This window comes from Macrobrachium rosenbergii, chromosome 27, assembly GCF_040412425.1.
Source record: "Macrobrachium rosenbergii isolate ZJJX-2024 chromosome 27, ASM4041242v1, whole genome shotgun sequence".
NCBI classification, from domain to species: Eukaryota; Metazoa; Arthropoda; class Malacostraca; order Decapoda; family Palaemonidae; genus Macrobrachium; species Macrobrachium rosenbergii.
The window spans coordinates 2,246,969-2,260,612 of NC_089767.1; the positions used below are offsets into that span (position 1 = coordinate 2,246,969).

The window sequence follows — 13,644 nt, forward strand, 5'->3', positions numbered from 1 at the left end:
TGCTGACTGGGTCTGTTGAAGAGAAACAACCCAGACTAATGAAAGTATTTATAAGATGAGAAAAATTAAAAAGAACATGAGCAAGAGTTAGGTTAATGGTAAGAGTGAACCAGGAAATACAACCAATAAATGTAAACATGGTTGTAGAAGAATTTAAGCAGTAGATTTACACAGGAATTGTAAGAGATGTTGGTAGGATGACAAAAGAGGTGGACCATAATCAAATGGAGCAAGAAAGGCAGCTGCGCGTATGCAAAAGATTTGGAAAAGAAGAAGAGGGTGAATGTAAGCCAAAGTTGAAAATTATGAAGGGACTGTAAAAATGACTCGCCTTAAGGGAAATGAATGACAGATGTTGAATCTGAATGAAAGGATAAAGGCTTAAAACAGTGATTCTCAAACTGGGTGCCGTGCCACAGACAGTGCCTAGGAGGGGGTGCCGCAAGGTTGTCATGAATTTTGTCTTGGCTAGATCATCTCAATGGACATTTGTAAAAAAAAAAAAAAAAAAAAAAAAAAAAAAAAAAAAAAACGTTTGCAGAAGTCTTCATATAATTATTATCAGTGTGTCTGCTCTAATTATGTTTATCTAATTCTTCTGATATGCTCTTTGTTTGTACAGTATATTTCTGCATGTGCGGTGTCCTGATTTGGTTTGAGTATGGATAATAATTCTATTCAGTAAATAGGAAGTTAATTCAGGCGATATGGTGGGATGGTGAAGAAAGGGTGCCGCGGTAATGATTATACATTAGATAGAGTGCCATCACTAAAAAAGAAGATTGAAAACCACTGGCTTAAATCGTTGGAATGAATTTTTTTTTATGTTACGTATGTCAAATAAGAAGGACTGAAACAAGTGTTCAGGTATCATGAACTGGTAAACAGGTTCTGGGATGAGTTAGTCATACATAGGACATCAGGTTAGCGTTTAAGTATTTCAGCTGAGTGGTCTGGCTAAAACTACTACTACTACTACTACTACTACTACTACTACTACTACTACTACTACTACTAATAATAATAATAATAATAATAAAAACAACAAAATCAATAATGGAATGGAGTGGAATGGAATATAAGATTTAGGCAAAAGGCCAAGTGCTGGAACCTATGAGGTCATTCATAACTGAAAGGAAAACTGAGAGTAAAGAAAGTCTGAAAGGTGTAACAGGAGGAAAACCTCAGAGCAGTTTCACTATGAAACAATGGTTAGAGAGGGTGGAAAGTAAGATGGGAGCAAGAGAATATGAACAGAGGTACAGTCAAAGGAATGAAAGAGGTTGCAGCTAGAGGCCTCAGGAAGGGATGCTGCAAAGAAGCTTGAGTAATGCCTACAGTGCACCGCGTGAGATGCACTTATGGTACTACCCCCCTACAGGGTTAATAATAATAATAATAATAATAATAATAATAATAATAATAATAATAATAATAATAAAATGGGGTTTTTCTACCGATTTTTCCACAAAATTTTACACCATGTGGATTTACCGTGTTCTAAAATGTGTATAATTCCAGACCTAATATTTATAACAAACGTGACAGCTTCCAGTATTATTTTTCAAGGGCACCATAATTTCTTTCCATTCTCGATATTAAAAGACCTCTGCAAGTCTTGAAAGTAAAACAGCCTTCAACAATCAAATAAATAAAGAATAACAACGGTGTTTTAATATTTTAATTTAAGTTTTTGTCACCAAACGTGTGAATATCCTAAGCTTTATTTCCTTTACCAAAGCAGGAATATTCTTAAAATTAATCCTTACGTTTTTCGCAAACACCAACACTCACTTCCGGCTAACCATCAATTATTGGTCCACCGAACAATAAGGCAAAAGAACTCTGAGCCTGTACACCCACGTGAACAATGAACAATGCACATCCGCTAACGTGATTAATGAAGGGCGCCCTTATGAACGGTTACACGGGTCAACTAATGAACAGTAACAGAGCCGTTCAGAAGGGCGGTCAATCTGACACTGGACGGTCCGCTTTAAAACATTTTTCCCTTTGTAATCTTCAGGACGAAAGTAATTCAGCAACTGCCCGGCGATTATTCGAATAGCTGTGGTGGCATACTGTAAGCATTTTGTTTTTCTTTGTCATTTTCAGAATAAAGGCAAGTCAGCAACTGCCTGGCGCTTATTCGAATAGCTGTGGCATACTGTAAGCATTTTGTTTTTCTTTGTCATTTCAGAATAAAGGCAAGTCAGCAACTGCCTGGCGCTCATTCGAATAGCTGTGGCATACTGTAAGCATTTTGCTTTCCTTTGTCATCTTCAGAATAAAGGCAAGTCAGCAACTGCCTGGCGCTAATTCGAACAGCTGTAAATATTTGCCACTCAACGCTTCTATTTTTTATTCGGTCTGCAATATCGACAGAATGAGCAGCTTCAACCCGCTAATGATGTCCTTTACGGTTAAATTTTGAAAAGTATTATCATCAGGTATCGTCCATTTTGTTCACGCAAAGAGTAATGACCAGGGCATATATCACTGACTTCCAAAACTCCAACACTTTACTTTCGGTGGCAATTTGCACATAATCTAAAAACAGTGACAATATCATCAATAACTGAGTAATATTGGAACTTCAAAAGCTCAAGCAAAGATGCAATGCATTACTTCCCTAAAGCTATTCTTCTTGCATTTTAATACTTTTTTTTTATCTATTTTTCTATTTATTATTATTATTATTTTTTTTTTTAATAAGTGGGATCTCTTCGTTCTGTATTTCGCTTTACTTCCTCTTAATTCTTCCTAATGAACACCAAAATATTCTTTGGAAGCTTGAATTTCAAGTCAATGGCCCCTTTGGTTGGGCTTGTTCCATACGAGTAGGGTTCATCTCCTGAATAATAATAATAATAATAATAATAATAATAATAATAATAATAATAATAATAATAATAATAATAATAATAATAATAATAATAATAACGTATCCGGTGAGATAATGAATGGATGACAGAGGTAAACCACGATCTTTGAAGCTACAGACTTTATTCTGTACTTCGCTTTCGCAAAACGTCTTGAATTCAAGTTTCCATTCGCTCATGAACTTGTTTCTTTTCATCTCCTGAATAATAATAATAATAATAATAATAATAATAATAATAATAATAATAATAATAATAATAATAATAATAACAACGTATCCGGAGAGATAATGAACGGATGACAGAGGGAAACCACGATCTTAGAAGCTACAGACTTTATTCTGTCCTTCGATTTCGCAAAACGTCTTGAATTCTAGTTTCCATTCGCTCATGAACTTGTTTCTTAGCTGTTTTAAAGTGCTACGAGCTCTCGACCAGGCTATACAGAAGATTAAAAGGTATTGCTATCTGTCCGGGTTAAAAATAATGTGTTTATAATCTTTCTTGGAAACTGCTTTCTCAATCATTATCGTTTTATCTCGTAAATACTTCATTCGTTCTATAACTTCTGTTGCAAGATACTTCCACCCAGTTAATAGTAGATTCCTTGTCTGCTGGGATTCACTTGTCGCCAGAAAGGATTATATAATAAGAAAACTGATTTCCAACGATCACAATCATCAATTATACAATAAGAAAACTGATTACTAACGATCACAATCATCATACGAATGAAAACAAAAATAATCAACGTGAGAAACTTCACACCTACGATCGCCAAAAACCAGATGTCATCATCTCTGGTCCGAATGTTAAACCAGTGATCACACTCAACAACGCATGCGCTTTGCTCCCTCTATTAACCCTTAAATCTGGTTAATAACATCCGAAAGATGTCTTAGTCATTGCAGTAGCAAAGGGTAATCAATATTCCGTGGCGAACTAATTTTCCCGAAGAATACAAACGGGGAGTAATATTTTAAGAAAAGCGCCTGCAATGGAGCGCGTACATTGTTTATGCCATAAATCCTATTGCATCATTAACTTTCTTTTGTCTGAAGCCTTGATAAGTGATATTATAGCAGAGAGAGAGAGAGAGAGAGAGAGAGAGAGAGAGAGAGAGAGAGAGAGAGAGAGAGAGAGAGAGAGAGAGAGAGAGGGGGCCGCCTGTTTAAATTCAGTACCTTTAAATTTTTCTTGGGATTTCTTGGTACTACCAATTCGTCTTACTATGGACAGAGAAAAAAATGTATAAAAATGAAAGTTCATATGTACGTGTATATATATAATATGTATATATATAAATATATATATAAAGGCTAATGTCACGAAGGAAGATTGAAACAACGGCATTAGCCTTTATTTATACATTCCTCGCGTTCCATATCTTCGTGATTCAGTTATACACACACACACACACACACATATATATATGTGTGCGTGTGTGTACATACATATAAAAAATACTAATACAACATTCTGCTCCAGTCGTATTTCCATGTCCTAAACACTTTTGTCAGTGGACTGTTTTGCAACTTATTCAAATCGAACGCACCTGCCCAATAAGGACGCACGACAAGCAACCAGTGTTCATGACCAACAGAACGTTCCCAAAAATTTCAATGTCTCCTCTGACTTAGAAGTGAAAGAATGGAACAGCAAATCTGAGGGGCCGAGATTGAAGAGATACAAATCGAAAAGAAAATAAGAGAAAACCTGTATCAGGAGATTGCTTAGGCAGATGATAAAAGATGTTCCAAGATTATACATAATATATGATGTTACTACTATTCAAACGCTATGTATACATATGCACACACACATATATGTGTATATATATGTATATATATGTGTGTGTGTGTGTGAATATATATAACTGGAATACTGACAGTAAAAGAACATCAAAGACTTACCTTTTACAGCTCTGCGAGCTGAAAAGAAGAATCAAGAAATTAGTGAATAAAAAACTTAGAATAACAGAAACTGATTAGCGAAAGAAACCCAACAGTCAAACAATAAAAAAAAATACAGAAAAGAAGATTGTGAACTAGATTTTCAGTTGCCTGAGTTACAAAGATGTCAAAAAAACTTTGGAACCTTTGAAAAGAACATTTCATTTCAAGAGATGTACACAAAAAATATTATGTAAACTAATTATGTTTTATGTATTTGAAAAATATTGCCTTCTTATTTTTACTAAGGTAAACACAAAGAAAAATTATCAAATTTCCAAAAATGCATTTACTAATATCAAAAAAGAAAACCGGTTAAAACAACAATAAATTGTATTGTAGAATAGATTAAAAGCATGCTCAGCATAAATACACTTGTCAATCACCAACTGTCCACATTCACCACCAGTCATCAGGACTGAAGTATCTCCAGTCAAAATATTTGGCTTTTTTCATGTAAATAATGATTTTATGGGCCTTTTAGACTTTATAGAACACTGTTAGATCACAGTAAAAATTACACACGCACGCACACATACACATATATAATAAATATATACATACATATATATATATATATATATATATATATATATATATATATATATATATATATATATATATATAAGGAAATTAACACGTGGGACGTGTTTCACAGAAATAAATTTCTGACCTCACCACGGGACAGAACCCCGGTCTTTCAGTGAGAGTCCAGGTCATTAACAATTCGGACTCCTTATATGACCTTTGTGCCAGAATTGCTGACGCCTGGACTCTTCAGTTTGAGAAATTCATATTTTATATATATATATATATATATATATATATATACATACATATATATATATATATATATATATATATATATATATATATATATATATATATATATAATATATACATATATATATTAGAGAAACTATTGTCTAGCAATATTATTCTACAAAACCGTGCACAAATAATTTGTAAAAAACCATATCTCCCGAAGCTTCCAGTAAATACCATGGCGAAAACACCCTTTTATGACTCATTAACGTTTATAAGTAGTGATAAATATAGACAGAAATACTGACAGAAACGTGAGAAGTTATTTTGAACAATTTACTAAGTCTAGACTTTCAACTAATTTTTAAAAAATCGGCCTGAACTTGGGATCGGAATTTAAAGATTTCTCTCCATCCTCTCAAGCGTTCCTCCGTTTTCTGTCTCCAAACGCGTTCCTCCGTTTTCTTTACGTTCACTAAGCCGAGGTGTAATCTCGGAAATTACATGCGGTCCACAAAATTATTAATATCAGAGAACGTACATCAAAGTGCAAAACTAGACTTTCTCTTACGTGTTGCTGATAGGCTGGCCTCCCGAGAGGTATGTTTGTTGTGTTAATTTTCTAATGTTTCTAATAATTTTCTATTTTTTTAATATTTTTTGAAGTTTCAGGAATTTTGTTGCAAATATTTCTTCTTATGCTTTCAAGAATTCTGTGCAAAATTTACTTTACCGAGTTGTTTTTCCTTTTGGTCATAAAAATGAACACACATACACACACACACACACACACACACACACACACACACACACACATATATATATATATATATATATATATATATATATATATATATATATATATATATATATATATATATATATATATATATGTATTAAACTTGATCCCTTACACAATTGTTCTGTGCATTAATACAATTAATAACAGGACCTCAATTAAACAAAATGATATTTTGTGGAGATATTCATTTAAAGAAGTTATAAGCTTTTCCAGGACTAACTGTCCTCTTCTTCTGGGAGCAGCACAATATTTTCCTGTTTAAATGACGTCCTATTTTTATATATATATATATATATATATAATATAAATATATATATATATACAGTATATATATATATTTATGTATATATATATATATATATATATATATATATATATATATATACATATATATATATAATATATATATATATATATATATATATATTATACTAAGGGTAAACACAAAGTACTCACAATACTTCGGAGTGTCAGAATCACTTTACAAAAAAGTCTACCTCCATCGTCTAAGCACATTTTACAAAGTTCTGATTTTATTTCCGTTTTTCATTCAATCTTTGGCTGTCTTTTAAAAATACTCATAAAAATATTGCGCTATCGATCAGCGTGACGCCAGTGCAAAATCCTAATCAAAATGAACTAAGACCCGAATTCATATGATGACATACCGTAAGCGCGAATTTCCACGATTTGACAAATGTGCAGCTTAAAACTATTTAAGCGCTCACTTAGAGTCATTCTAATTTTTTTATATATTATTATTATTATTATTATTATTATTATTATTATTATTATTATTATTAGTCAGTAGATGGAACCTATTCACAAAGAACAAGCACACCAAAGGGGCCACTGACTTGAAATTCTTTAAGCTTCCAAAGAACGTTGGTTTCAACCTCCCACCGCAGCAGTAACTGATCATGATACGGAGCGAGTGATTTTTCGTCGCTCTGGGGGAGACGCGAGCCCGCGACATCTGAGTGTCATACCACGACACTAACCACTATACAAGTGGACCAGCTAAAAGGACATGTTTTAAAAGAAAATCTCATACAGTGTACAACACTGTCATGGTTTCATAAAATCTCATAACAGCACGAGTCACCAAAATGGTGGAGAAACCCACAATGGTTTAAATGTAAATATATATTAAAATTTTTAAAACAAAAACGTGAGCTTTCGAGAACCTGCACGATTCTCGAAAGCTCTATTTTTGTGTTCATATATATACATATGTATATATATATATATATATATATTTATATATATATATATATTTATATATATATATATATATATATATATATAATATAGAATTTATATATATCACTACAATCGGTCCACAGCCCTCAGGGCCGTCTCCCTGAGTTTTATTACGTTTTTATGTTTACTAATTTATTAAATAATTTTCTCGCTTTTAGTTTTCTGTAGAAGAAAACTATTGTGCCGGCTTTGTCTGTCCGTCCGCACTTTTTTCAGTCCGCCCTCAGATCTTATAAACTACTGAGGGTAGAGGGCTGCAAATTGGTATGTTGATCATCCACCCTCCAATCATCAAACATACCTAATTTTATTTGATTTAGGGTTAAATTTATCCATAATCGTGCTTCTGGCAACGATACAGTATAGGTCACCGCCGGGCCGTGGTCAAAGCTTCATGAACCGCGGCTCATACAGCATTATACCGAGACAACCGAAAAATAGATCTATTTTCGGTGACCTTGATTATACAATGTAGCGGTTGTACAGAAAACTCGATGGCGCGGAAGAAACTTCGGCGCATTTTTTACGTGTTAATAAGTGAGATCTATGCCCTTTATCTTCTCTTACTTCCGTATGAATAGGATTCATTCTCGTAGCTGTGCCAGCATTTTTTATCAGTTCTGCTTATCTTCATAATTCGTACCATTTCAATCACTTATATACCACATATTCACACGAACCAATTAATATCTGCATCTTCAATCTATTTTCTTGGTCTTGCATTCAAATTCCACACTTTGCTTCCATATAGGGAGTTGGTTTAACAATTCCTTCATATATATATGTGTGTGTGTGTATGTGTATACATACATACATACATACATACATACATATATATATATACTGTATATATAATTACACATATATATATACATATATATATATATATATATATATATATATATATATATATATATATATATATATATATATATATATATATATATATAGAGAGAGAGAGAGAGAGAGAGAGAGAGAGAGAGAGAGAGAGAGAGAGAGAGAGAGAGAGAGAGAGAGAGAGAGGTTAACGACCTAGCCACCCCAACTATAGAGACCCGAGACTAATCCTGATTTATTGGTTACTTCTAGACCTAGATAAATAAACTATGTACTACGAAGTTAGTCGACTGTGGTGGTTTGAAACAAGAGAAAAGAAGAACAAGTGGTAAATTACCTTCTTCCATAAAGGACATGATAAGAATCAGGTTGACAATCTCTAGTTTCCTTACCAGCTGTTTATATATATATATATTCCCTCTTCCTCGGAGCCCTATATCCTTCTCATACCCACCATTCCAAACCCCCTCCCCCATACTATGATCATTAGCGTAGAAGCGCCTTAAGTGGCCCGCATGCAGGTGACGGAAGCTCTGACTAAACATCAGCTAATCTCGGCAGCTATCGAGGAGATGATGGCTGGGTATTGAGGAGCACGGAAGGATAGGGCGATGCAAAAGACGGGATACGTGATGTGATATTTTTGGCATAGATGAGAGAGAGAGAGAGAGAGAGAGAGAGAGAGAGAGAGAGAGAGAGAGAGGGTGGTACAATTGCTTTATTTCAGAATGAGACAGAGGAGAGAGGCTGCTAAACTGCATCATAAGAATTTATAGCCGAATGTGGAAAATAAACAAGAGAGAGAGAGAGAGAGAGAGAGAGAGAGAGAGAGAGAGATGGTGGTACAATTGCTTTATTTCAGAATGAGATAGAGAGAAGGAAAGAGGTTACCAAACTGTGCTGTAAGAATTTCAAGCAGAATGTGGAAAGCAAACGAGAGAGAGAGAGAGAGAGAGAGAGAGAGAGAGAGAGAGAGAGAGAGAGAGAGAGAGAGAGAGAGGTGCAACTGCATCATTTCAGAATGAGATACAGAGAAGGATAAAGGCTGCTAAATGCAGCATAAGAACTTAAATGAGAAATAAACCAGAGAGAGAGAGAGAGAGAGAGAGAGAGAGAGAGAGAGAGAGAGAGAGAGAGAGAGAGAGAGAGATGGTGGTACAACCACTTCACTTCAGAAAATATCACAAAAGACTTCAAGGAAAGCAAAAAGGGAAAACTATGGTTGTCATCATCAAGACAATGAATAATGTAGTGTCGCCAGAGTGATGGTGCAGTATCAGTAAAGGAAACTGTAACCAAAGTAATGGACAGTTACTCGCCGGGATAGTGTCAGCACAGTAATGAATAGTGGTGGCAATAATACTATAACAAGCAACAGTGTCATAACACTGCGTATACGGCAGGTAAACCCTGATATTTAAAGTGAAAGTCCTCCTGGGCCTCTGTAGGCTCATAGGGCAGGCGCTGATCTCATTTCTTACGCCGACATCCAGTGGGGGACAGGTCCCAATGCCTACAATGCTTCGAATTCTTCTTCTTTCTCTGCATCTTGTCCCACTTCTATGTGAGGTCGATGTTTCTGACAGCTCTCCTCCTCCACCTGGCTCGGTCAAACACATCGTCCTCTGACAACTGTCTGTCTCTCAGGTCTTCTCTAACTACATCCATCCACCTTCTTAGCTTCTTCGCTCTTCCTCTCGCTCTCCCACCAGGCACCTCCATCTGCATCACCCTCCTCCCTACATATGACTCATCCCTTCTCATCACATGGCCACACCACTGCAGTCTTCTTTCCTGGCCCTTCTTTGATAGTTCTACGACTTTAGTAGCTTCCTCTTATTCTTTCGTCTTTGATCCTGTCCATTTTTGTTACTCCACACATCCACCTGAGCATTTTCATCTCTATAGTATCCAATTCCTTCTCTACATGCTTCGAATTATGGCTTCAAATTCAATTTGCAATGTAGGTGTCATGATAATTGTAATATATAATTTGAATCCTAACTAAGACTACCAGGCGTTTGTTATAACATTCAGCAGACATGACAGAGTACACTAACTTTGAGGCGTTACAGCAGTGACCAGAATCATTAAAAGACACAAGATCATCACGAGATTGCAAAAAACCTAACCAACTAAACGCGCTGAAATGCTGAGTCGTAAACTGCATCAAAATACAGCCAATTCAAAAGAATGAATTCACTACCTCTCGTAACGATGGATCTCAAAAATCCTGACCTTCACGGTGGAAATTGAAGAATACAAAAGCAGTCCCAAAATAAAATGGTGAATACTCTTTCATTGTCAGAATCAGTAATTACATTCGCACCCGTCCACGAAAAAGCTATGAGATTCCTTTTGAAGTAAAAACACAATAAAAGAGAGATAAATGAGTGCAAAAAATTAAGAGATAGTGCTAGACTTAAGTTGAGCAGATTTAATCAACAGTTTTACGAAGCGCACAGAATGGAATTAACGGCAAAACTTGCCACGCTCATTATTTTCTGCCCATTCTTGCATGAATTAATGATTTTGCATAAAAAAAAGCCAAGCTACCAACAATTTCAGAAACACTGGGCATTGGTTTAACAATCTCAGTGAGTTGTACTTTTCGGATGCAAAATTTATATGCGAGAGCCCAAAGGGCGCGTCTACACCACTGTGAACCATGTCATAAACACATGTCGGTAACTTTGCGCGAACACATCACAAACAAGTTGATTACAAGTCAACGACTCATCCGGCATTTGCCAGAGATTCGTTCGCCATTCACGGTCGCTGACTCGTTTTCAATCTGCTTCTGATGTGTATGAGATAAGTCTCAGACATGTATTTATGACACGCATTACTCTAAGACTCCAATAGCTTCGTGAGAAAGGTATTTAACCCAATCTGGAAACTAACATGCACCATTTTCACTTGTGCTAACTGAATACCAACTTTTTATGCTCTACTTTGAAACTGGATCTAGGTGGCAAGAACGTGTAATAGCAGGACTTAGAAATAACTTGGTTATTTTTAGTTTTCTGTAAAAGAAAACTATTGAGATGGCTTTGTCTGTCCGTTCGCACTTTTTCTGTCTGCCCTCAGATCTTAAAAACTACTGAGGCTAGAGGGCTGCAAATTGTCATTTTGATCATCCACCCTTCAGTCATCAAACATACCACACTGCAACCGTCTAGCCTCATTAGTTTTTATTTTAAGGTTAAAGTTAGCCATAATTGTGCTTCTGGCAACGATACAGGATAGGCAACCACCGGGCCGTGGCTGAAAGTTTCATGGGCAGCGGCTCATGCAACATTGTACCGAGACCACCGAAAGATAGATCTATTTTCGGTGGCCTTGATTATACGCTGTAGCGGCTGTACAGAAAACTCGATGGTACTGAAGAAACTTCGGCGCATTTTTTACTTTATGTTGTTGTTGTTATAACCTCACTGACATTACATATTTTTTTAAAGTGAATTTATGTTATCATACATCTACAAAACAACATAAAAACTCTATGTAATTTCAGTAAAATCACCTGATTTCAATAGTGTTCTTATTCATTTTTTTTTGTCATTTGAAGGAGACTCTCATTATGGATATATCCATTTTAACTGTGCACATATTACTAACGTATCTCTAAGCTGACAAAAAATAAAACTGACACTCATTAAAAACATTGGTCACAAGGTGAAATATACAAGCTATAAAACACAGGTCTATATCTTTAAAATTAAATTACGAGATTTTGTCCACTTTTCTTTCTTTTCGGACTTGAGCAGTAATACAAAGAGGTAGCACCTTCCAACACATTCTTAAAAGGGCTGTCCTGTAACACGTATTCTTAAATGGACTGTCCTGTAACCTACTGTGTGCTTAGATGCAATGACTATTTTGTGGTTATGAGCCCAGACTCCTTGGACATTTAACTTGTGCCATAGTGGCTGAAGAGTATTTAACCACTAACTCGTGTATGACGGCTTAAGACCTCTAGCAGTGACTTGCTTAAGCGAAGTTAGGTCTCTTTGACAGTGACATGTGTCATTTGGCTTACCTAAGGTTCCTAGAACACCAACACCTGCCAGTGAAATTAAGATACTGAACATTAACACAAATCAGTGAACACAACATTCACTGAACAGCAATTTGTTTAAGTGAATGTAGAGTGCATCTACACTGCAGTAAAACATGTCATTATTATTATTATTATTATTATTATTCAGAAGATGAACCTATTCATATGGAACAAGTCCACCACAGGGACCACTGACTTGAAATTTTAATCTCCCAAAGAATATGGTGTTGATTAGAAAGAACAGAAGCTAATGGGAAATACAGAAAGAAGATATACTTATTAAAAAATGAATGAACAAATTAATGAATGAACAGAAAAAAAATGTGAGCAAATCATTAAAAAATACAAGGAGATTGTTTTAGCGTAGTAACGCATCGCATCTTCGCTTGAACTTTTGAAGTTCTGTAGTTCATCAACTCACATTAGCAACTGTCACATACGTATGCGACTGGTTTCCGACATGTTTATGACGTACTTTTCTGTAGTGTGGACTTTTTAGTTTTCTGAAAAGAAAACTACTGTGCCGGCTTTGTCCGTCCGTTCGCACTTTATTCTGTCCGCACTTTTTTCTGTCCGCACTTTTTCTGTCCGCCCTCAGATCTTAAAAAAGCTACTGAGGCTAGAGGGCTGCAAATTGTCATGTTGATCATCCACCTCCAATCATCAACATACCAAATTGCAGCCCTCTAGCCTTAGTAGTTTTTATTTGTTTAAGGTTAAAGTCAGCATTAATTGTGCTTCTGGCAACGATATAGGACAGGCCACCACCGGACCGTGGTTAAAAGATTCATGGGCTGCGGCTCATACAGCATTATACAGAGACCACCGAAAGATAGATCTATTTTCGGTGGCCTTGATTATGCGCTATACAGAAAACTCGATTGCATTTAGTTGTTTTTGTTATGTATTCAACAAGGTTCCGACATGTTTTTACTGTAGTTGTAATATCCCAAGAATCCTTGAATAGGGACATGTGACAACTATATGCTCGTTTGTTCCAGACAGTTGAATATTACTTAACTTTTTGAAGACTATCTTGTGTTTGCGTACTCCAGATACACTGGTCCATTTCACAGACAT

General features: G+C 35.5%; 1 protein-coding gene across 1 annotated transcript in view; it reads right to left on the reverse strand.

The window, feature by feature from the left end:
* CCHa2 (CCHamide-2) overlaps positions 1–13,644 on the reverse strand; it is a 108,707-nt gene that overhangs the window by 42,623 nt on the left and 52,440 nt on the right. The window contains exon 2 of the mRNA XM_067128717.1: positions 4,796–4,813. Coding sequence (XP_066984818.1) covers positions 4,796–4,813 — 18 coding nt within the window. The remainder of the gene's footprint in view (positions 1–4,795; positions 4,814–13,644) is intronic.